This window comes from Ipomoea nil, unplaced genomic scaffold (genome assembly GCF_001879475.1).
Source record: "Ipomoea nil cultivar Tokyo-kokei standard unplaced genomic scaffold, Asagao_1.1 scaffold1043, whole genome shotgun sequence".
Lineage (NCBI taxonomy): Eukaryota > Viridiplantae > Streptophyta > Magnoliopsida > Solanales > Convolvulaceae > Ipomoea > Ipomoea nil.
Genome location: NW_017617471.1, coordinates 3,385,255 through 3,411,178, shown reverse-complemented (window position 1 = coordinate 3,411,178; position 25,924 = coordinate 3,385,255). Strand labels below are relative to the sequence as shown.

General features: G+C 32.4%; 2 protein-coding genes across 2 annotated transcripts; both read left to right on the top strand.

Moving 5' to 3' along the window:
- Window positions 1–958: 958 nt before the first annotated feature.
- On the top strand, window positions 959–8,078 carry LOC109182387 (transcription factor-like protein DPB). Its single transcript, XM_019332560.1, has 9 exons — window positions 959–1,626; window positions 2,380–2,453; window positions 2,620–2,663; window positions 4,830–4,892; window positions 4,983–5,129; window positions 5,672–5,740; window positions 5,869–5,967; window positions 7,066–7,136; window positions 7,374–8,078. The coding sequence occupies exons 1-9, from the start codon at window positions 1,388–1,390 to the stop codon at window positions 7,624–7,626; spliced, it is 1,059 nt and encodes a 352-aa protein (XP_019188105.1). The 5' UTR covers window positions 959–1,387; the 3' UTR covers window positions 7,627–8,078.
- A 5,214-nt stretch (window positions 8,079–13,292) lies between these two features.
- Window positions 13,293–13,730, top strand: LOC109181146 (sigma factor binding protein 1, chloroplastic). Its single transcript, XM_019330902.1, has one exon. It carries the CDS (start codon window positions 13,293–13,295, stop codon window positions 13,728–13,730), a length of 438 nt encoding a protein of 145 aa, XP_019186447.1.
- The last annotated feature ends 12,194 nt before the right edge of the window (window positions 13,731–25,924 follow it).

The following is a 25,924-nucleotide window of genomic DNA, read 5'->3' as shown; positions in this document are numbered from 1 at the left end:
TTGACTTTCAATTTCTTTTCAATTGAGGTTCTTTCGTCAGAATGCGGTTAATTGAATTTTAAATGAAGGGGTAAACTCATCATTTCACCTGCCTATGTATTATTCTTAATATTTCTCCATTGTATACGCGATATATATGAAGATAATCTTAGTCGAAACCCTAAAATGTTCCTCGTCGTTTCCCATTTGTTGACTACTCGTGTGTGCGTTCCTCTATTATTGAGATGTTTACAAGGTATAACAGCGAAATACGAAGGGAGAAATACGAAGAATAATACATAGGCATGTGAAAGGACGAGTTTACCCCTTCATTTAAAGTCTAATGAACCGTATTCTAATGAAAGGACCTCAATTGGAAATAAATTGAAAGTCAAGGGACTTAAAGTGTTCAAATTAAAAATCGAGGACTAATTTTGGAAAATCACTATAGTCGGAGGACTATTGCTGGAATTAACTTATATATTAACTTACTCAATAATATAAAAAAGTAAATAAGTCACCACCATACATCATGACGATAAAGAAAAATAAATGATATGACAATCCTAGTTATTTTGATATGAATAAGAACAAACCAAGTAATTTGTAACTCAATTATATTTATGTGACTTCCTAACTAACTAAGAGGTAACAGATTCGAACCTTGAAAAACAATAGACCATTGTAATTGTAGTACTAAAATTTTCATCTTATTAAACTTTGTTGACTACAACCTACTACTTAATTATGAGTTAATATTCAATATAGTCATCAACTATGGTGGTTTTACTTAAGTTAGTCTTAAATGACTTTTTGTACTTACCTGTGCGGTGAGTTCCAAGCAACACGGGATTGTAGTCGCTTATGTGTTGACATAGAGATTCGAACCCATGATCTTTGAAGCATGTGTTCCATCTCAACTAAATGCCAAGCTATTGCATAGGTGATGTGCTCACCGACTCCTGTGACGGCGAAGCAAACGGTCTGCGATCTTAATTTAGGAAGCAGCGAAAGCAGGGCCCGCCATATATCTGTTGGGGAAGGAAAGAGACAAGAGAATATAGAAACCACACCCACCGTCGTGTAGCATATTTAAGAACAAATGTCCCGCTAAACCTCTGTCCTCTGTGCAATTTAAATCCCTATGTTTCATCGTTTCCCCTGCAGACCCCATTTCTGTTTTTGTTCATTTTTTTCCCACTCAAGAAGTAGGCTCTTTTAACTGACAGCTCCCCAATTTTCGTTGATTTTTTTTTTTTTTTAATTTAAGAAATTCTGGGAGTGTCTCAAAATTCGAGAAATCTGTTGATTTTAGCTGGGATTTTTGCGTTGGTGTTGTGAGTTTATGGCTTAATTCAAGCTGGGAGACTGAAAATCGAGCAGGGTTTTTGATGAATTTTTGGCGGGGATGGTGAATAACCGGGAAGATGGGGAGAAAAACCCGTCGATTGGAGGCAACAGCGGCGTTACCAGGTCATGGGGCACCACGTTTTCGGCTCAATCTGTGTCCACCAGCGGCAGTGTTGGGTCGCCGTCAAGCCGGAGTGAGGCTGCCATGGCGACTCCAGCCAGTGAGACCACTTTTGCTAGGCTAGATAGCCTTGACATTCATGGTGATGATGCCGGATCTCAACGCAGTGCTGCTGGGTCAGCACTTTGACTCCCCGTTTAGCTTATTATTATTATTATTATTATTATTATTATTATTATTATTATTATTTTCCAGGAATTTGTTGGATGTTGAATTTCTTGTGTGGTTAGTTCAAAGTGTTGGACTTTGTAGATTGTTTTTATTTGGATTTATTGATTTATTTTATTGCATTGCATTATTTGTTTAGATTACTGATAACCTAAGGAAAAACCAATGTGGCCAGCACTTTGCCCCTTAATTGGGCAGCCCGGTGCGAACGTTATTAGTCTAAGTATGGTACGGGCTTTAAAGGTGCCTCCTGCAGTTAGGGTCTGCGCAGGACACCCCGTGGTCCGACAAAAAAAAAAGGAGCATTGAGTTATTGACAGTGGACTTGCCAATCTAGGATGTGTGTGAAGACAAGGGGACAGATAAATTATGTGCCAGTTAGCGAATTGTGTCTATGAAAAATGTTAGTGCAGTCTGTACAATATGATGACACAAGTATATGTTTTCATAGGATTTGTCTTTGTGGCATGTGAAAGATTTTGGATTCAACTTGAAAATTTGGTGATGTATAACGCATTTGTTGCTTCATAAATCATAATATTACATGCTGAAACACATCTTCTATTTAACTTTGCTGGTTAAATGGGGAGCTTGGGTTACTTTCTTAAATGTGAATTGTTTTTCGAATTGTCCTTTCCTGGATTCATGTTTATGGTGACTTGATTGTGGCCATGACTGACCATAGCTCCTCGCATTAGCAGGAAGAAGAAAAGAGGCCAGCGAGCAGTGGGAGGCGATAAGAGTGGTAGAGGACTGCGGCAGTTTAGCATGAAAGGTATTTCTTATTCATTTTGTTTTGTTGCTTTTCATTGCTGTTTGCTCTACATTTGTTTCTGTAATAATTTTCTAGAGAACTATTTACGTTTGCATCAATGCAACTAATTTTGATTACTGCTTAACAGTTTTAAAATGATTAACATTTCCTTTTTGCCTTTATCTAGTATGTGAGAAAGTGGAAAGCAAAGGAAGAACCACATATAACGAGGTTTGTTCACTTATTATAATATATATTATCTTAATGTGTCTGTTGTTTCCTGAAGTAAACCTTTGACTTAAGGTGGATATGAATGTTATATGTGTTACTTTGTGCTGTCTGTTTGTGGATATGTGGATAATGCCTGATACTTTGGTAGTTTATGGATCAGGTTACATGATTTATGCATCCAATTTTTCCATAATTTACTGTAATTTGTGAAAATAGAAGTAAGGTTGTGCATATCTATTTCTCTAGACTCTTCAAACTCCATACAATTATCAGCCTCGTCATTGGTTCAACCTTTCATGTGTAACATATGAGGAGACATCTTGCATAGATGTTTCTTATCATAATGTTAATGCACATTGTTTTATTGAGTTGTCAATACAAGGGCCACAAGCACATGCCTTTTGAAATGCATGTTTTATGGCTAAAGCTTTGCTTTTAGATTTCTTAGTAGTAGTAATTGAAGGGTGCAGGGTTATGGCTTGGTTCTCGGTTGATGACTCTCAAATTCTCAATTGTGTCCTTGATACACAATAGTTAGTCAACCTTGAAGAATATAGGACCTAAACAAAAAGATTGCAGATAACATCTGTTAAGAGTCCCACATTAAAAATATAACAGAGAACATATGGGTTTATAAGTACATGGGTTAGACTAGTTGATTGTTTGGATTCAGTTTAAACTCTTCAGATTCAATACAACATTTGTGCATTTACAGTTCACCCTAAGGAAACCAAACCACCAGGGCATTAATAGCCGACCCAAGAACAAAGTTAGCTCAAGAGTGGATGTTTGACTCATGCCTTATGAACTGTTTAGGTATTCCGATCTGTTGAGATGTGGTTCTAATATCATACTAATGTGAACCCATTATAGCACTATGTAGTGGATCCAACAAAAGGGGGATCATTTTCAAATTTCAACTCATAGATCGGTAGGACCCTAACTCCTTCACAAAATTAGCTCAAGAGTGGAGGTTTGACTCATGCCTTATGAACTGGCTGGGTAAATCCTAAGGAACCAATGTGAGATGCATAACACGCACTATTGAATAAGTAGTCTTCAGCTTATATGCAGAAAATTCTTTAATCTCCAACAGATTTTTGACAAAATACAGAGTAGAAATAAGTGAGAACTCTCGAAGCTAACAAACAATTTTCCAAGTGAAGAAATTATTTTGACCCATTAATATTTAATGCACTTGAACGGGACAATGAAAGTTTTCTATTCAAGCTGTCTCTGAAGAAACTACAATTTGCTATTTATCTGTTTTTATTACTAATAATACATCATTGTTATTGTTAAGAGTCCCACATTGATTCAATCTTTTAGTGTGGTTTGGCCCATGTACATTGTAGCGCAATCTTAGTTTCTACAATTGTTATATCGCACACAACCCTTTTTTTTTTTTTTTTTTTAAACACTTGTGTTTATGTGTATTCTGTTAAGAGTTTATGCGTATCATGTTAAGAGTTTATGTGTATTGTGTATTATGTATTATGTTAGATTATGTGTACTATGTTAGGAGTTTATGTGTATTCTACTATACAATTCTGTACATCCGAAACAGTTTTTTTTTTTTTTTTTTTAGAAGTTAACCGCAGAAACAGGAAACGATGTCGTTTTGACCAGGGCGCACGATATAATTTGCCTAGTTTATAACAGTTATAATTGTTAGCATTCAACTTGATGTTGTTGGTTGTTTATTACTTGGACCCATTGCATTTTTGGGGAATAATGAATGATATGCTCCAAAAGCTTTGCTAGTTGGTACAGCTTAGTTCCACTGAGTTGAAACTTTACTGGCATACTTCCATAAACATCTGTTTATTACTTCTATTTATTTTAATTATTTTCTTGTTTGCTGCTTAGCTAAACAAACATGAATAACAACATTCCCTGTTTCCTCAATCATTATGATGTGGTGATGTATGTTCTCCTATTAACTTGTAAGGCTTAACTCAAAGTTTGCTTGCTTAAGGACGATTAATATCTTTGGTTTTAAATGAGGCATAATTTTTCTTTTTGATTTCTCAATGTATTTACTGTTTCACCTTGGCTGGATTGTGAATAAAGCTTGGTTGAGTTTAATTTTTATTTCATGTCTAATGCAGTACAATTAATCGATTTCCATCTCTGCCTAATAGGAGTAGTCCATGTCTTTTGCAGGTAGCAGATGAACTTGTGGCTGAATTTGCTGATCCTAACAATAATTTTGCATCGCCAGATCAGGTTTCTCATTTTCTAATATATATATCTCGACTCTCATTTTCATTTATGTTTTAACTCAAAGGGATAGTGACATAGTGGTTTACATGACAGCAACAATATGATGAGAAAAACATTCGAAGGCGCGTGTATGATGCTCTAAATGTCCTTATGGCAATGGATATTATTTCAAAAGATAAAAAGGAAATCCAGTGGAAGGGTCTGCCACGAGCAAGCGTAAATGATGTTGAAGAGCTAAAGGTTTGGGCTTAAATTTACCTTTTCCAGTATTCACCTCTTTTCCCTTGCTGTTTTGCACACATTTTTCGTACAAAAGAAAACTTTTTAAAGTAATGTAATTACTAAGAAAAGGTACCAGGGGTGGATGCAGAATTTCAGAAAAGATTAGCTCTGGTTGATATGCTTGGATGGGTAGAAAAGCAGATGTAATTAAAATAAAGAAATTTTGGATGATGAGAAAGAAAAGAGGAAATGGTGAGATGAGCTAGGCTAAATGTATAGTATGCGTTGATTGTTGAGAAAGGCGGGGTCAATTTGTTCCTCATTTTCTTCCAGTTTTAGGAAGGAGATAACAAAAATTCATTCTAGATTTAAAAAAGAAAAATGTTCCACTCCTTTTTTTTTTCCCAATTCAAACATAGTATAAGGTACTTCAAAAGCTCTTGTATACTATACTAGGCATTCTTCTTTGGAAGATGCTTGCTGGTACATATTCTGGATTAATTTATCTGTTGGAAAAAAAATATTCGATGATGTAATTCATTATAATATTATACTTGCAGACTGAGAGTCTTGGATTGAGAAACAGGATTGAAAAGAAGGCGGCCTATTTAGAAGAACTGGAGGAACAGGTAGGACTCTTATCTAGTTACTTCGATAATTTTATATCCTTATGGTGTGGGAAATTTCATTTATTTAGCTATCTGTTCCTTTACTTCTGTTTGTTTTATTTTTACTTTCGAGTTTTTCTTTGTAAAAGTACACAGGTCTTCAAAACCTCATAAAACGAAATGAGCAGTTATATAGCTCTGGAAATACTCCAAGTGGTGGTGTGGCTTTACCATTTATATTGGTTCAGGTAGGAAGGTTTGACAGTTTCTTATTTATTGTAATTGGTAGAAATGATTATTGAAGTTTGTCATTGCCAAGTGTACAATAGCATTCCCTCAAAAAAGATAAATAATTCTCTCCGCTATCAAGCATCACCGGAAATTGCATGAGAATAAAGATATACTTTGTTTCTTATCCAACTTCTCTAAAAGCCACCATATGTGAATGCGAATTAAGCTGGTGCTATTTGGTAGGAAAAACATGTTTCTTTTTCCCTAATGTCACTCTTTATTTATTTATTTATTTATTATTAAGATTTTTGTTAGTAAACACACTCATGTGAGCGTGTGACATATGAATGTATTTACCATGGTTGAAAAAATCGTTAGGCGCCCATCGAGCGCTCGGGGAGCGCCTAGCGCCTAGGGTGCCTAGGCGGGGATTAATCGGCGCCTAGGCGCCCGTGTATTTTTTATTTTATTTGTTATTTTTAAAAAAATTGTTTAAATTTTTTTAATTTTTAAGACTTGATAATTATAAACTATTTAATACTTTAATAGTTAATACTAAAATATTAAATATTAACCTAAAAAAATCTAAAGCTTGAACAATTTAGGATTATTTCGCTCAAAACTATGTCGTTTTGAGTGAAATAACTCATTTAAAAAAGAACGGAACAATAGTTAATTGGCCGACTAGGCGACCTAGTCGGTGCCTAGGAGGCCTAGGCGGTCAATGCGTAGGCGGCCTAGACGACACTTACGCAGCCTAGTCGGCACTTAGGCGGCCTAGTCGGCCAGCCACCTAGACCGCCGATTATGGTGATACGCTAGGCGGCCGGCCAGCGCCTAGCGCTGATTAATCGGTGCCTAGGCGGGATTTTTGCAACATTGGTATTTACACATAGTGTAATTAGGCAAGTGGTCATTAAGCAAGTCACTTGGAGTCATGATTTGTCCAGACGCTTGGCTACTTTGTTTCTTTCCTGTTAAATCTAACTCTGCTGAATCTTGGTGCTTCTGAAACTACTAAAACTTGATTTTTCCTGAAAGTGCTAAATCTAGCTTTTCTGCCGTCTCATCATTCATTCATTCCTCTCATTTTCTTTTGCATTCGAGAAATGCAGACTCGTCCTCATGCAACTGTTGAAGTGGAAATATCAGAAGATATGCAATTGGTGCACTTTGACTTTAACAGGTAAGAGACGTCTAAGATTTTATTTGCTTTCACTCCTCTTCAATTTGGCCCCTTTTTTCCGAGGATTGCTGGTAATTCACGAGACATGACAACTGAGTTTATGCACAACCGTTGCATCGAGTTCTAATCAGTTACCAACAAGCATAGAGAATAGAGATATTACGGGATTTCAAACCCAAACATTTTACCTCAATTCTATAATAACTTCAGTAATTTGTATGGTTTAACCAATTGCAGCACTCCCTTTGAGCTGCATGATGATAATTATGTCCTCAAGGCGATGAAATTTTGTGAAAGACCAAAGAGTAATGCTGTGGCACGCAATCTTTCGGCCAATGGATGGGAAGGTTCCAGCAATACCAACACTTCCCAATCTCAGATCCCTCATCCTCCTATGCCAAATATACCCGGTAGGTCTGCCACATCACCTCCTATCCCCGGGATACTCAAGCCATGCGTCAAGCATGAACCGCCTCCTTCAAGTACTTGATTATGTTGCTGTAGACTGTAGTTGTTATCTCATAACATTTGTATATCGTGTAAAATATTATGCCTTAAACCTGCTCTAGCTCCCCAATCACCTAGTCACTCAGATTCTTTTTAGCTGTTTTCAAAGAACAGAGGATAGTATGTTCTTAGAGTAATACTACAGGTACTCCGACAGTAAAAATCTTGTATGGCGTGGCACGTTATGATTGGTTGGTTGTCGAATTAAAGGGTTCGTGATTTGATAGTCAACCAATTATATCGCACCATGTCGGATTGAGTTTTTACTGTCAAGAGTAACTCTATCATTATCCATATTTCTTGTGGTACTGTTTAGGGACTTTGGCTGTTTGGGGATTAGCTGCATCTTTCACTGTAGGCATTTGTAATTGTTGTTATCATTATATTCACTGCCCTTTAGAAGCCTATTTATGTGAGGATATAGTTCAGTTTGAATTTTGTGTGGGTGTGTGTGTGTGTGTGTTTTTTTTTTTTTTTTTTTTTTAAATAAAATATATTGGCAATATTTTGGATTCGAGAGGAATTTACATCCACTACTCAAAGGTGTGTAGTGGGTAAACTATACTCGTGTAACTACACAGGAAAAGTAAATCGCAGTGGAAGACCTTGTGTGATAGGCTTCAGTCGAGAGATGTTGACAAATATCGAACATTACAATATTTGAGGTCTTGGAATTGCTTGGTGTGCTAGAAAGTAGAAATGCAATGGGATGTCATGAGCATAATAAAGGAAATACACAAGTAAATATAATTTACCCAATTTGATGTAAAAAAGAAGTATGCCAATGACCTTGTGATCTAGTGGCACCAAGTTATTTTCCCAGATAGGAGATTGTGAGTTTGAGTTTCAGTGTAGGCGGTAACTGAGTCGGTAGTATTAAAAAAGACTAAAAAAATCAAAATTTAATAAAATATTGGCAACAACATCATTTGCTCCATAAAATTTATGGATTAATTCTTTCAACTTTTATAATTGAAGACCAAAATTAGAATTATGACAATATCTGAAATCTAAAAGAGTATATAATTAATTCAAGAAATGTTTTTAGATAACGTAACATTCTGGAAAGAATCTTAGATAATCCAATAAATTTAGGGAAATAAAATTCTCATAAACATGTTAAAAATGAAATAAAAAATAATGTTTTCTTGAACCGAACAAAAGTATATATTTTACATGGCGTTTGGTTCAGTGAAATTTAGCTGTAGTTGAATTGAAATTCAATTGATTCTTCAATTACGTTGTTACAGAATTGCAATTCCCTCTTTTTGTTGAATTGCAATTCATGGGGTACCCATAAATTGCATTCAATGAATGTGAGAAAAGAAAAATAGATGAAATGACACTAGTATCCTTGGTTATTATTACACAATGATATTTTAGTTTTGAGTTAATACCCAAAATCGTCCTCGACTATAGTGGTTTTTCTCAATTTCGTCCTAAACGACTTTGGTGACCTAATATCGTCCCAGACTTTGGTGACCTAATATCGTCCTAAACGACTTTCATTCTCAATTTCAATAATTATATTTTTCCCTACCAAACAACATAATTTGAATTCCTACTTTGTTTTCACCTTATTCTTTTTCTACTGAATTATAATTCATTTCTCCCGTAATTCATTACTTCCAACCAAACGCCATGTTAATCTTCACGTTACTGAAATGATGTGATATAACATACAAGTAAAATACAAGAAGAAAATGAAAAAGAGGGTAATGTTTGGATTGGGTTAAGTTGAGGAAGGCATGTCAGTCTTTTGTCAATCCGTACCAGAACTTAAAAAATGTCCAAAAGTCAACGCACGTGCTCTATAATTTTATTAGAGCATCCCATTGATTTATTATTATTATTATTATTATTATTATTTATTTTAATTTTTTTTTTTACAAATTTTTAGAAAAATAAATTTTGGTGCAAGGTTGAGATAGAGAAAAAACTTTTAAGTGTTAAAATGATTTTATTCGGGTTTAAGAAATTGTAAAAAAAAAAAAATACAGTGTGCATTAGTCACTAAAAAATACTAAGCAAAAACGATAGACTCGATTTTCATTAGTAAGGAACTAAAATCATGTTCGTATAAACAGTTTAATTAATTTTTAAGTGATAGATTGTGGACAATGATATATGATCGAACTTTAATAATCATAATGTGTGAGTTTTATTCAATGCGGTGGACACCCTCTACTATCCTGTTGGATCGGGAATTACACTTTGTATTTACACTTCATTGGTCAAGAAACTAAAAGCTTAATAATTAAGAAACTTAGGGTCCGTTTACTAACAGAAAACTGTTCTCTGTTTTTGTTTTCTAATTTTCAGTTTTCATTCTCTGTTTTCCATTCTATGTTTTCTGTTTAAAAAACTTGTTTACTAACATAAAACTGTTCTCTGTTTTCTGTTTTCTAATTTTTTAGTTTTCACCTAAAATTTAGTTTAAATAATATTAATATTTTTTGAGCTAATATTTAAAATATTTTTTTTGGATATATTCATTTGAATGACGTGTACATAAATATATAACTTTTACTTTGAATTCTAATATATGTGAGATTTCAATATACGATATTTGGACCGAACTTGTATTATGATGTAACATAATTAAAAATATTCGAACTAATAATCTATTGAGTTCAATCAAAATCGAAAACATTATATAGAGTTTAATTCTTAATTTTGATAATGTAAATAATGTCAAACTTTAAAGTGTAAGCAAATAAATTATCTTTAAATAAAGTAAAGTAAGTAGAAAAGATAGAAGATAGTGATAAGTAAAATAAGATGATAATGAATGTAATCATAGTAATGTGTTTATAGTGACATATAACTAAATAGATGATAGATGATTCTGTTTTATATTTCGAAAACAGTTCTTAAGTGTATTTCAGTTTTTCAGAAATTTTCAAAAATTATTTTCAATTTTGAAAATGAAAACTATGTTAGTAAACATATTTTCTGTTTTCTATTTTTCAGTTTTCGAAAATGTCTAGAAATTTTCAGTTAGTAAACGGGCAACGGCCCCTTAAGTTTTTATTTTCGAATAAATACAAAAAAACAAAAGAAAAAATTAATAGAATCGATTAAAGTTACTACACCATGTACATGTCCCTACAGTTGATACGACTTGACAGTTGAGACCCTAATGAGTGTGTCTTCTTGCCACATTCCATTATTTGCGATTTTATTTTATTTTATTTTTGCCGACAGGTTTTTTTTTCACAAAAATATTACGGAGTATTTGTAAAAAATAAAAAATAAAAAAATACATAGGGCTGTGATGGTATCGGACAAAGTGAGGTTGCCCCCACAGAATTTATGATGAGAGCTGGGTGGGGACCACTGCAACTTATCTAGTTATCTCTAACCCGAATGGCGATAAATGATCGACGCGATATCGGCTCGTGACGTCACCCGGCTGCGCTCTGATGACGTCAACTCTCCTACTCCACACTGCGCCACGTGGCGTAACGTGGTCTGCCGATGGCGGCCCCCTACCATGATAACAAATATGTCCACAGTAATAATTTATTGTGAAATAATTCTAAATACTTAATTAATATAATAATTTATGATACTTAATTTCATCATTATATTATAAAATTTGATTTTTTTTTTATTTTTCTTTTTGTCTGATGAATCGTTCTCAATGCGGTAACCAAATGAGATTAGGTTTACCCGGACAAGGGAGAAGTAGCTGCCCAACGCCCATCTTTATTCCCTCATTGATGGCTATGGCTGGTGTAGGAACCAAAATATTCACGTGGGACTTAATTATTACGGTATTATTTTTATTATGTTAAATTAATTGCTGTGTTCTGACAAAAAATATTTAATATACTTTCAATGAATATATATTGATGATCTTGTCATTTGTCCTCTTTTCATTCAATCGTTATACATATCCTGCACCACGGTGCACAGTGTGGCAAATTATGTTGTGCGGATGCAAAAACGACGTCGTTTTATTAAAAACGCGCGTCTCCCCTTAAAAAAAAAAAATCAGGTTCGATTCTCAGCAGGCAGCAACAACATACGAACTAAAATTCCATAATCTAATCTATGAACTAAAAATTTCAGAATCGATGAACTACAATTCCAGAATCGATGAACTATAATTCCAGAATCAATGAACTAAAATTCCATAATCTATGAACTAAAATTCCAGAATGAATGAATAACATAATGCTATTGCTGAGAATCGAACCTGAAATTTTTTTTAAGGGGAGACGCGGGTTTTTAATAAAACGACGTCGTTTTTGCATCCGTATGCACCATGCATGGTGCATACGGATGCACAGCATAACTACTCGCACAGTGTACTATGCGTCCCGCACCTCCCAAAACGACGTCGTTTTGGGAGGCGCAATAGGAAGTTGACATGATTATGTATATTTGTTTATACAATTATGTATATTTTTTTATACAATTATGTACATCCGAATCAGTAAATTTTTGTATATTATGTTAAGAGTTGATGTGTATTATGTTAAAAGTTTATGTTTATCATGTATTATGTTAGATAATGTGTATTATCTTTTAAAAAAGAGTATGTGTATTTTGTTATATAATTACGTACATTCATGTATACAATTATGTGTATTCTAGTATAACATTATGTACATTTTTGAACATGAAATTTTTTTTAAAAAGAAAATTATAGCGAAATTTCAAAAAAAAAAAAAAAAAACTGAAACGACGTCGTTTTGCATCTGGACACACAATGCAATGCGCGCCCTGATGCATGATATAAATTGCCCTTTTCATTATAGGAATGAAAGAAAAATAATTGTAAATTCATTAATTTTTTAGTTTGATCCGCATGCACCACATTAGCGAGAGTATATGTATTATGTTGAGTTTGAACTATGGAGTAGTTTAATATATATATATATATATATATATATATATATATATATATATATAAGATTTGGTGTGACTAGTAAATAATAAATTAAATAAGACAAGTAAAATGATACATGAGAAGTGTATGTATGAATGTTGAGAGAAATCGAAGAAAGTGTAAATAAGTTATTTTTTTGAGTGACGCAACTACTATTTGATGGTGTGTATTGAGTAAACTCGATCTTGTAACTCTAATTGGTTAAGGATCACAGCAGAGTAATAAATATAAAATTGTGGTTATTAAATTAAATGTGAGAGGGTAACAAATATAAAATAGTGTTGAATGATTACTACATGAAGATATTCTAAATTTAGAATTTAGATATTCTAATATAAATATAGAATTTACACGGTTGCTATATGTAGAAATCTTCGAGTAGTAGTCAAGAGGAACAAAAATGACAGCGTGGCAAAACACGAACCTCAATTGGAAAAAATAATACTCCGTAATAATTAATCCCCAAAAGATTTTTTAGCTAAATCCAGAAAGCGGGTGAAAAGCACGCGCCCTGAGTCCCGCGTGGGGGATCAGGCTTTCCCGTTTTGCTGTATAGTCCATTAGTCCCTACCTTCTCGTCTCGTCTCCAGTTAACTATCCATTTTTCCCTTTATTATCGATTCGTACGCTTTCTCTCTTTCCGATCTCCATTTTCTTGTGACGAAGAAAAACCATTTTTCTCTTTGGAAGATCGCAAAACCCTTCGCAGATTTCCGGGCGGTTTTCCGGTTCGCAGATAACTGTTTTTGATGGAGAAAACGCTGAGCGCGCAGCCGCCGCCGCAGAAGAAGAAGAAAGCTTTGAAGCAGCCGAAAGCGGCGGCGAACGCCGCCGCCAGGAAGCAGCTGAAGGTGGTGTACATCTCAAACCCGATGAAAGTGGAGACGAGTCCGTCGGAATTTAGGGCTTTGGTGCAGGAACTGACCGGCCAGGACGCCGACGTCCCGGGCCCGCCGTTCAAGTTCCCGGGGAGCCCCGGTGTCGGTGCCGGCGGCGGGATGCAGCTGGTGGTTCCGGACGGGAACAAGGTCTCGGCGGAAGAACATTCCGGCGAGGCGGGGGTGCAGCATGGGAGCAGCGACGTGCCGGAGAGCTCAGATCTCTCGTCGGAGACGGCGCCGGATTACCTGCCGCAGTTGATAGAGGATTTTCCGGGGATAATGCCTTCAAACATGTGGTATGATTGAACGTACTGAATGTGATGAAGTTAATTGCGTAATTTATCGGCAAAAAAAAAAAAAAAAAGAAAGAACAGAAGCCTAAACTGAACTAAAAATTAATTGTAAATTAGGAAAAAAACAGTATTATTTATGTGAATCCTAGTATAGGCTTCTGTATTATGTATGTGTTTTAATCTTATGATTATCGATCTTTAACCCTTTTCTGTTACTCTGTTCCTTGCTAGCTAGGGCAAAATTAAACATCATATCATTAAGAATAACTTTTATTTTCTTTAATTTCTTCTTAATTAGATCCACTCCATTCTGTCTTTCCAACCATCCCACTTGAACCAGTATCCACACACACACACACACACACACACACACACACACACACACACATATATATATATATATATATAGGAAAATTCTATTTAATTTGCTTTAAATTTTTGTATCAAATCTTATTTAAGATATAGTGTCGGCAATCAAAGTTGCAATATAGGTTATATTCATTGGTTATGCATGAGTTAATCAATGGATTTTGTTATGAATTATTTAGAAAAAGTAATGTTCAAAAAGAAAACTTTGATATAATTAACAAATTTGAAGTATATGTGAGAAACTGAGAAAGGGTATATGTATGTTGGAATTTCTTTATCATATATTCATATAATATATATTATGTTGGAATTTCTTTATATATATATATATATATATATATATATATATATATATATATATATATATATATATATATATATATATATCATATATTCATATAATATATATTATCACATCAAGGATAAAAACCTAGCTAGCTATTTGTTAAGACATTTTATGAAAAAAATTTAAATGATTGAGATTAATTAATTAAGATGATGAGCAATGCCATTAATTAATTAATTAGGTCTTGAAAAAAATTAATTAATTATTTTGTTATCTAGTCGAGCTAATATATAAGTTTATTTGAACCCTATTGCTCCTGCCATGGAGATTGTATGTTACATGAAGTAAATTTTAGGATGTGTTTCAATTGGCCGACAAGTCCCAAGCACCATGATGAGTTTATATATATATATATATATATATATTACTCTTTCCATAAACTTGCATCCATGAATTTGGACAGTACAGACCAAAATGTGTGCATTATATTATCTTCTATTCAAGTGTTATTGGTTGGTTACAAATCACTTTGATAATTGTTTGTTGTTTGGGAACTGAAAAAAAAAAAACATTGTTCCATTACTGAATCCTGATGCATAACATGTAAATTCTTTTAGAAAATAAAAACTTAAAATAATAATGTTGTCCTATTGTATGTAGTTTTAATTTGATAATGATTTGTTTATAACTGGCTATTTAGAAAATATTGTTGTTATTGATCAGTGTAGAGCGGCTATGTCCTCGTTTGTTTTCTGTTATGTTAGTTTTGTTTCTAGAGCCTTAAATTTACATGCTCATACTCTTACTGCAGCAGCCTATGCTCATCTACATCGCTGTATTAGGACTCTGTCCCCCCAACTCTATTGTTACTTACATTCATTAATATATTGCAACTTTATTTTCAAATATATATATATATATATATATATATATATATATATATATATATATATATATATAGGTGCCCAGTACAGGCCAGTTGCAAACTGGGACCAACATGCAGCAGTGAGGCCATTAAGTCCCAATACTTAACCTTTTCTGCAGCTCTGATCTGATCTTTTCAATTCATACAACATCAACTTGCATTTTGTGCATGCACTCAAACTATATAGAAATTTATTCATTTATATGCTATATGTGATTTCTTTACAGTACTATCAATTGACACTGATGTTAACACTACTAAGAATCATATGTATTCATCAATCATGACAACGCACATAGACCATGCAAACAAAAGGATTAAACATTTACCAGGCTGTCATGCCAAAAATTGTAATTAGTAGCAAAAACATAACTTTATTTCCTTATATTTGCATAGCAATTTGTGCCAAATTTCAATAGAAGAATGTTGAACTTTCCAAGCCTGCAGCACCCAACAAGAAAAAAAAAAACATAAATTATTAATAAATATTATAACTAATTAGTTACAATATATAATAGAGTAAATACCCAAAATGGTCCCTCGACTATAGCTAAATTCATAAATTGGTCCTCGACTTTCAATTTCAACCAATTAAGTTCTTAACTTTGCAATTTTAACACGATTTGGTCCTCCGTCTATTTGACCGTTTGTTGACTGTGATTTTTGAGGATATATAAGTAATTTCACGGTCCATCGTTAATTTTTTAAGGTTCCGGTTGCATTTTCAGACTGCAATGTTGCATTTGAATCCACTGCCGAAAGCAATCTACCAAATTTGGTCGCCTTTGGTAATAGTTGGGTGTAATCATCTCCGTGCTAACCACCAGGGCGTTAGAGTTGGGGTGCACGTACAGGAGGTCACGTGCAAGATCGATTGAGATCAGGCCGGAGCTGCACCCCATGCCAGAGAGATTATAGTTTTTGATAGATAGATCGACGAAGTCCCTGGAGCGGCTCTTCAAGAAAGCCGTGACTCCAAGCGACGTAGGCAAGCTGAACCGGTCAAAATTCTTTTGAGCTTTGCACATGAAATTACATATATATCCTCAAAGATCACGGTCAACAAACGGTCAAATAGACGGAGGACCAAATTGTGTTAAAATTGCAAAGTTAAGGACTTAATTGGTTGAAATTAAAAGTTAAGTACCAATTTGTGAATTTAGCTATAGTCGATGGACCATTTTGAGTATTTACTCTGTATAATAGGCATTACATTATACTGTGGACAAAAAGTAACAAATAAGCTAACACAGTAACACTGTAACTATACAAACTGTCAGTCTGCACTGTATCTAGCTAGTAGATAGTTACATGTTGGATTTTGCATTTTTTTATTTGAGTATTAATAATTATATATCAACTTATGAACTAGACAATTATTACTAGTCGTCGGTGATGATATTCTAACTAAATAAACTGTGCTATTTAAGAAGCGGGCAATATAATTTAATACTCCGTATTAAACTAAACCCTAATAAACTTATCCTTTTTTGAGTAATACTTACTCTATTACAATGTAGTATTTGTTCATAACTACTTTCTCAATCTACTGAAACACAAAGAGTCTCACATAGCCACATGGGATCGAACCCTGTTCATAACTATTTTCTCAGCCTACTGAAACACAAAGAGTCTCACCTCTGTCCATAACTACTTTCTTAGAGTCTCACATGGGAATCGAACCATGTTCTTAACTACTTTCTTTTTTAGCCTACTGAAACACAAAGAGCCACACTAAGAATCAAACTCATGATCTTTCATTTGGGAGAGCCACGTACTTCGTACCACTAGACCACAAGATCATTACCAAGGGTTTTATACTTCCTTTTCCCCAAACTTTAGGTCATTATATATGCATGCGTGCACACACTTTAATATCTTTTGTCTATGTGATTATACTGGATGTGATGTTTTAAATTATAACATATGTAGTTATTGGCAAATTAATTATAGTAGCACATTGTTGCATTGTCATTATATGAATAGATAGAAAAAAACAAGCAAAAGCTAATAATTCAAAAGACAAATTGCAATGCATGCTAGATCTAAACAGTAATTTTATGTCACATCTGTATTGATATAACATATATGCATATCTATAAAGATGATATTGTAAATTACTAATTTTCTGTTACCCGCTTTTTTTTAGATACAGAGAAAAAGAAAAAAAAAATTACATGAAACAAAATAATTAAAGCATGTGTGTCATTTTAATTAACTAAATCATTCATGCACTGCTGAAAATTATAGAATTTTCGACCACCTGAAAGTGATCTTATATCAAGTCAAAAACAAAAAGTGGTCGAAAATAGCAACAAAGATTTTTTCGGATGCCAAAAATGGTCGGAACATGACAATTTTGATTTGATTTAAGATCATTTTCAGGTGGTCGAAAATTTCATAATTTCCAGCAGTGATGTAACTCTCATAGAGTTATGATTAAGAGGGGCCAAACACCTAGTGGTAGCTCGAAGAATTCATAATAACTATACTAAATATTGACCAAATTAAATGAGACTACCAAATCAACACAAAACTTTTATACTCCAAGATAAATATGAATGAACTTGTCACAATGCATATATTAGTATAGTGAATAAAAAATTTCACTTAAAACTTACTTCTAATAGCCGGTCGTCCCAGCTGTCACAAACATTAGGGGCCGATTTAAGTTTGGGTTGTATTTTTGGGTGTAAAAATATGTATTTTTATGTTAAGTTTTAAACCTAAATTGACTTAATTTACTTTTTAATGAACATTCATAAAGTTCATAATATAATATCGCAAACTCAAATTATTAGAGCAAACAAGAGTTTTGGTTAAAGTTTTAGTTTTGGTTCTCCAAAGTTGTAGCTGTATGTTGGGACGACAAGACACTCAAAGATAAAGTTTCTAAAGATGTCACCAATTAGGTTTTGTCCTTTGAAAAACAAAGTCTGTTGTCATGTCCATACCTCACTCTCTAGGGTTTTCTTTTGTCATGTTGTGAGCAATAAGGTGAAAACTTGTGCCCTAATATCAGAGGTCATTATATTGCTGCGCTGCAATGAGGGCCCCCATCCTTGTGTTTAGTACATGGTGAACAATTTTTATGGTACCCTTGTCTCTCTGTCCTTAGCTTCATGTTGTGTAATTTAGTATTGACTATACTTTACCCTAATTTGAATATATATATATATATATATATATATATATATATATATATATATATATATATATATATATATATATGTCTTTCTCCTCTTATATATATATCTTACTATTTTATGGGTCTAATATTTCATCCACATCACTATATAATTCTACTTATTTTCTTTATAATCGTTCTCTCTTTTTTTATTTTTTGTGCGCTTACACTCATACACAACATCTTGATCTATTATTTTATTCATTTTTCTATAATTAATAATGTCAATTGTTTCAAATTTCAATTTTAAATCAAAATAACTTTATGTAATAGAAATAAAATAATTTTTAAAGTACAAAATTTAATTCAAGCAATTAAAACCATAGTAAAATTATCATTTGATCGAAATCGTATACGGAAGAAAATAAAAATTCAAGATTGAATACTAAATATTAAACATACCAACAATTAATACAATTATAAAATGTGAATACAAATGAGGTAGAATTCTCGGATATACAAATGTGAATTCAAATTTTTCCTTGTATTTAATGTCATTTCAACGATTTTGTTGATGGAAGATAAAAATTGGTTATGTCACAATAATACTATGACCAAAAGCGGGTGTTATGAAAAAGGAGGACTATAAGTGAACTCTCATCTATAAATCTAGGACCAAAAATGAAATTAACACCCTTATATTTTAAAATAAAAAATAAAATAAAATAATGAATGTAAAAATATCTTTGAAATTAATGAGTTTAACAAAAAAAAAAAAAAAACTAATGAAATGGCTAAAATTAACACTGTTGCAAAAATAAAAAGATTATACATTATCAACTATTATGTAGTGTAATGACATATCTTTTACCATTTTAAATGGGTAGACACATATATTACTTTATAATAATCTTGAGTGTTTCACAAAATTATATATTATTATACAATTTTAAAATTGATACGAAATAACTAATATTGAAAATATCATTATAATTATATATAAAAAAAAGTTTTAACCTTTCACTGTTTCACAACTATTAAATATCGAAATAATTATAATTATAATAAAAAATAAAATAAGAAAAAAGACAATACTGAAGACACGTGACGACAAAAAACGCGTGTGGTGCACTACATACAAAAATCCAAAAAACAAGTTGCCAAGTAGCTCCGCATCACGTATCTGATTTGCGCTCGTTAAATATTCTTCGAAGCAGAACTAGAAGATGGATGACTATAGAATGCATATAAATCTAAGCACAGATATTATGAATTGAGTATAGAAATTATGAATTAAGGGTAGGAACAGGCCAGGCCCTTACATAGGAGCTTATGACCTGGTCTATTTAAAGTTTGGGTTGATCTGACCTATTTAGTTAAAAGCCCAGATCTATTTAAAGCCTATTTAGTTAAATAGGCACATACCTATATTTGAAAGCCTGACCTACAAGTCTGGAAGCGTTATGTCATGGAACCGTGTTCACCATTCATGGTGAACACGGTTCCAACGGTGTTAGTACACCATTATCTTTTTTTTTTTTCTTAATTAATTACGTGACTTTTCTTCTTCATTTTCACATTTTGCGGTTTTACTTTAATTTGAGGTGAACAATGATTTCGGACATTCATAAATTATGAATTCATGCCTGCACATTCACTTTGGAACCATCCCTACACATTCCCGTCCGAAATCACGGACATTCATAAATTATGAATCCATGCATGCACATTCACTTTGGAACCATGCCTACACATTCACTTTGGAACCATGAGATTATGAATTTTCTGTTATAAGATTATGAATTTTCTGTTATGCGATTATGAATTTTCTGTTATGCGATTATGAATTTTCTGTTATGCGATTATGAATTTTCTGTTATGCGATTATGAATTTTCTGTTATGCGATTATGAATTTTCTGTTATGCGATTATGAATTTTCTGTTATGAGATTATGAATTTTATGAAAATTCATAATCTCATAACAGAAAATTCATAATTTGATCAACGCACGCCGTTAACTCCACATCCGCGATTTTATTTATTTTTGTCTAAAAACGACGTCGTTTGGCCTTGTATTCACCATTCTCGGTGAACACGTTTCCAGGGCATAACTTGCCGCAAGCCTGGCCTGTTTATGTATATAATATATATAAAATATATGTTTAACATTTAATTATTATTATAGATTACATTTTATAACTAATATATTTTAATATTTATAATATAACCACTATATAGCCCTTGCAAGTTGCAACGACTGCTCTTCTTGGTGACGAGGCGGCGATTCCAGTGAGGTTAGTGTTGTCTTTTTCTTACTGTTATAATATACACTTATACTTTATACTGCGATAGTGCGAAGCTAATCTGTGCTTCCTCCGTGAGTCCATTTCGCAAATTAGCAAATGTTAATTACAGTTTAGCAAAAAATTTAATTACAGTTTAGCAAATTAGCAAATGTTATTACAGTTTACAGTTTAGCAAATTAGCAATTGTGAGTAATTTAGTAAACAGTTTAATAATTACAGCTTAGCAAATTAACAAATGTTATTAATACTTTAGTAAACTGGAAACCTAGCAAATTACAGTTAGATACTTAGCATTTAGCAAATTACAGTTTATTAATTATAGCAAATTAAACTTAGCAAATTACTGTTTACTAATTATGTTTAGTTGTTTATAATATTTAATATTAGATATGTAGATGTTACTTTGTTTATGTGTATTGATAGTTAAATATTTATAAAATTATATAGGATGACAATGAGCAATCTATTGAAGGGATTGACTTCGTAACAAGTGTGGATTGAAGAAAAAATGAACGGTAACAATCGTATCTCATATTACTACTTATTACTTATGATCACTTGAACTTGTAATAAACTTAATTATTTATTCTCAATTTTTTATCATTGTGTAGCAGGATTCTAGACAAGAGGAGATTGTGTTGAAGCCATGACTTAGTTTCATTTTATGTTTGAATATAATACTATTGTGTTTACATTGTTGTTATGATGTTTGTATTGTGGACTTACAATTTGTGTAATTGTGTTGTTAAACTTGTGATGGACTTTTGTGTTATGGACTTGTGGAGTTGTAGTTATTAAACTTGTATGGTTGAATTTTGTATTATGAACTTCTATTTGTTAAACTTGTGTTGTTGGAAGTTTTTTTATAAAATATGAATTTATATTCTACTAATTAAACATGTATATATTAAAAGTCTTTAAAATCTAGGCCTTAAATAGGTTTTTAAGCCTATTTAAATAGGCTCAAAGCCTATTTAAATAGTATTTTGAAACCTTTTTAAAAGCCTATTTGAAGCCTTTTTAAAAACTTATTTATTGGCCAAGCCAGGCCAACTGCAGGCTCAGGCTTGAGCCTAAAAAAAGCCTACATACAGGCCCAGGCTCAGGCCTAGCGCAAATTATGCTGTGCAACCGAATGCACCTTGTAAGGTGCATACAGTTGCAAAACGGCGCCGTTTTGGTTAAAAAAACGCGCGTCCCACTTAAAGAAGAAATCAGGTTCGATTCCCGACAATAGCATTTTTATATATCCAGAAATTCATAACTATATAACCACAATTTCATAACTATATATCCACAATTTCATAACTATATATCCACAGTGAATGAATGAAGTAAAAATCCACAATGAATGAATGAATGAAGTAAAAATCCACAATGAATGAATGAATGAAGTAAAAATCCACAATGAATGAATGAATGAAATAAAAATCCACAATGAATGAATTAAATATCCACAATATATGATTGAACTAAATATCCACAATGAATGAACTAAATATCCATAAATTCATAACTATATAACCACAATTTCATAACTATATATCCACAGTGAATGAATGAAGTAAAAATCCACAATGAATGAATGAATGAAGTAAAAATCCACAATGAATGAACTAAATATCCACAATATATGATTGAACTAAATATCCATAAATTCATAACTATATAACCACAATTTCATAACTATATATCCACAATTTCATAACTATATATCCACAATAATGCTATTGCTGAGAGTCGAACCTGATTTTTTTTTTAAAGTGGGACGCGCGTTTTTAATCAAAACGACGTCGTTTTGAACCGTATGCACCATGCGCATGGTACATTCGGTTGCACAGCATAACTATTGCAGGCCTAGGCTTTAGATTTTAATAACAAGTCCAGGCCTAATTTTCTAAAGCCTGACCTATTTCCACCCCTAATAGAAATTATGAATTTACTGTATTTAAATTATGAATCTACGGTTTAGAAATTATGAATCTAAAGTATAAGTTTTATGAATCTACAGTATAGAAATTATGAATCTACAGTATATAAATTATGGATTGGAACCATGCCCAACTTGCAAGGTGCGCACGTGCTCACAGCATAACGTGAATCGTTATGCTGTGCAACCGTGTGCACCATGCATGGTGCACACGGTTGCAAAAACGACATCGTTTTGATGTCCGACTTAAAAAAAAATCAGTTTGGATTGCTGTTAACGGCGTTATGTTGTGCATAATTTGAACTATACATTTAGAATTGTATAAGTACACATCCATAACTTCATAACTATATATTCAGAATTGCATAACTATACATCCATTAACTTCATAACTATACATTTAGAATTGCATAACTATACATTCATAACTTCATAACTATACATTTAGAATTGCATGCATAACTACACATCCATAACTTCATAACTATACATTCAGAATTGAATAACTACACATCCATAACTTCATAACTATACATTCAGAATGTGAAATTATAACTTCATAACTATACTTTCAGAATTGCATGCATAACTACACATCTATAACTTCATAACTATACATTCAAAATTACATGCATAATTACACATCCATAACTTCATAACTATACATTCAGAATTGCGTAACTACACATCCATAACTATACATTCAGAATTGAATAACTACACATCCATAACTTCATAACTATACATTCAGAATGTGAAATTATAACTTCATAACTATACTTTCAGAATTGCATGCATAACTACACATCCATAACTTCATAACTATACTTTCAGAATTGCATGCATAACTACACATCCATAACTTCATAACTATACATTCAAAATTACATGCATAACTACACATCCATAACTTCATAACTATACATTCAGAATTGCGTAACTACACATCCATAACTATACATTCAGAATTGAATAACTACACATCCATAACTTCATAACTATACATTCAGAATGTGAAATTATAACTTCATAACTATACTTTCAGAATTGCATGCATAACTACACATCCATAACTTCATAACTATACATTCAAAATTACATGCATAACTACACATCCATAACTTCATAACTATACATTCAGAATTGCGTAACTACACATCCATAACTATACATTTAGAATGTAAAATTATAAAATTATGAACATATGTTTGAGTAACTAACGACAATCGAAAATGATTTTTTTTAGTAAAACGACATCGTATGCACCACGGTTGCACAAAATTTGCCGCATAACATTGGCAAATTATTGTATGGACCATGGTCTACACAATTGTGTGGACCACGAATATCAAATACATTTTTAATATGTTAAAAGTACATTATTTTTGTACTGAAGATATATTATATAAAATAATATACCCTTAATATATTATAAATGTACTTTTTATTTATGATCCACACAATTATGTGGACCATAGTTCATGTAATAATAATTGCATAACGTTGTGTCTCATTGCACGGAATATACAATTTTGTTGGCCCATTAAACACTTAAAAAAAAAAAAAACCCAAAGAAATATGTATTTTTACTTTAAAAATAAAATCACAGAACAAAGAATAAAATAATAATAATAATAATAAAGAAACAAACAATCGAGAAAGAAAAACAGAGAATTAACATAAATGCAACCTAAATCTTTGCACCATTTCTTAGAGTTCACTATATTTGTTTATATGATGAACTCAATCATTTTATGATATAATTTTCTCAATAGTATATGTATATTTTAATTTATGACATATGGTGGATTAATTCTAAATTAATTTAAAATATCAACTAATCCCATTAATTAGTGAAATTATAACTATTTTATATCATTTACTAATCCGTAGTATTCCAGACTAGTTTAGAATATTCGTATAAACAAGTGAATGCATAACATCTTTCTTGATTTAAACCATACATTTGGCATGTTGGGTTCACTTTCACTCTCTTTATAAGTAAATTATTTGTGGTGAAGAATGTCACAAATAGCTCTCCACAAGAAAGTTTTCCATTTAGGAGGTACCTTCAATTTTTCATAATGTAACCTATTTAGATGAGTTTTAAAAGGGCTTTGAAAGAATTGTTTCAACTCCTATTACCAGGACTGAAATTTATTAAATCACTTAATTTATTTAGTCAATTTTAAAGTAGACAACTTACTTACTTACCTTTAAGAGACCTCTTAGTCCAAGGTATGGACTCCAACACTTTTTAAGGGCATCCTGACCCAACTCACCATCCAGTGTAACATTGGATGGAGGATCTTTGTGATAAAAAAGCTGAGATTGAAAATTAGTCCATTGTTTGAGAAAGAAACCTATAAAACTATATTATATATATTACCTAAGGGAGCTGAATGGGGTAGTCTGCAGAACATATTAAAAAAAATAACTTCACCCTGAATATACCCTTCTCATAGGTGTCTTAACTGTAAAATAAATAAATAAATTTCAGAAGAAAAGAAATGAAGGTTTTATTGATGTCAATCTCACTTGGCCCGTCAATATCTACCTGTATCGATGTGAAGGCCTCGCCAACCCCTAGTCTAATCCCCTCAATGGGGCTTTACTCCAAAGACTTCAGTTCCGCAATTATTAATTTCGTCGGAAAAGTCATACTCACTAATATCAAATGTCAATTGAAAGAATATATTCAGATTAATCAAAATGAAAGAAAGCTTTACTATACACTTCTTGAAAGGAAACTAATAAGAATCTTAAAAAGAATTGATTACAAATGCCCTTCAGTGAAAGAAGATCACTGAATGTGCATTTGTCGCTAAAAAATATTGAATTTTAACCAATCATGGTCCTTTCAAGAGGACCGACTAGTTAAATTTTAAAACTTGAAGGACCATGGGTGGTTAACTAGGACCACGAATGGTTAAATTTGAAAGTCGAAGGACCACAAATGATCAATTTGAAAGTTTAGGACTAAACATGACAAAATCACTATACTCAGTGGACCTCAGATGATATTAACTCATATTTTAATTTATGACATATAGACATATGATGGATTAATTCTAAGTTAATTTAAAATATCAACTAATCCCATTGATCAGTGAAATTATAACTATTTCATATCATTTACTAACTTACAATATAATTTTATAAATTTAATTTGATACCATATTTCGTTATTAAGTGGTAGCATTTGCCATTTTAAAATTTGGGGGCTAAATCTTTATTACCGGGGATTGAGATAACAATTTATC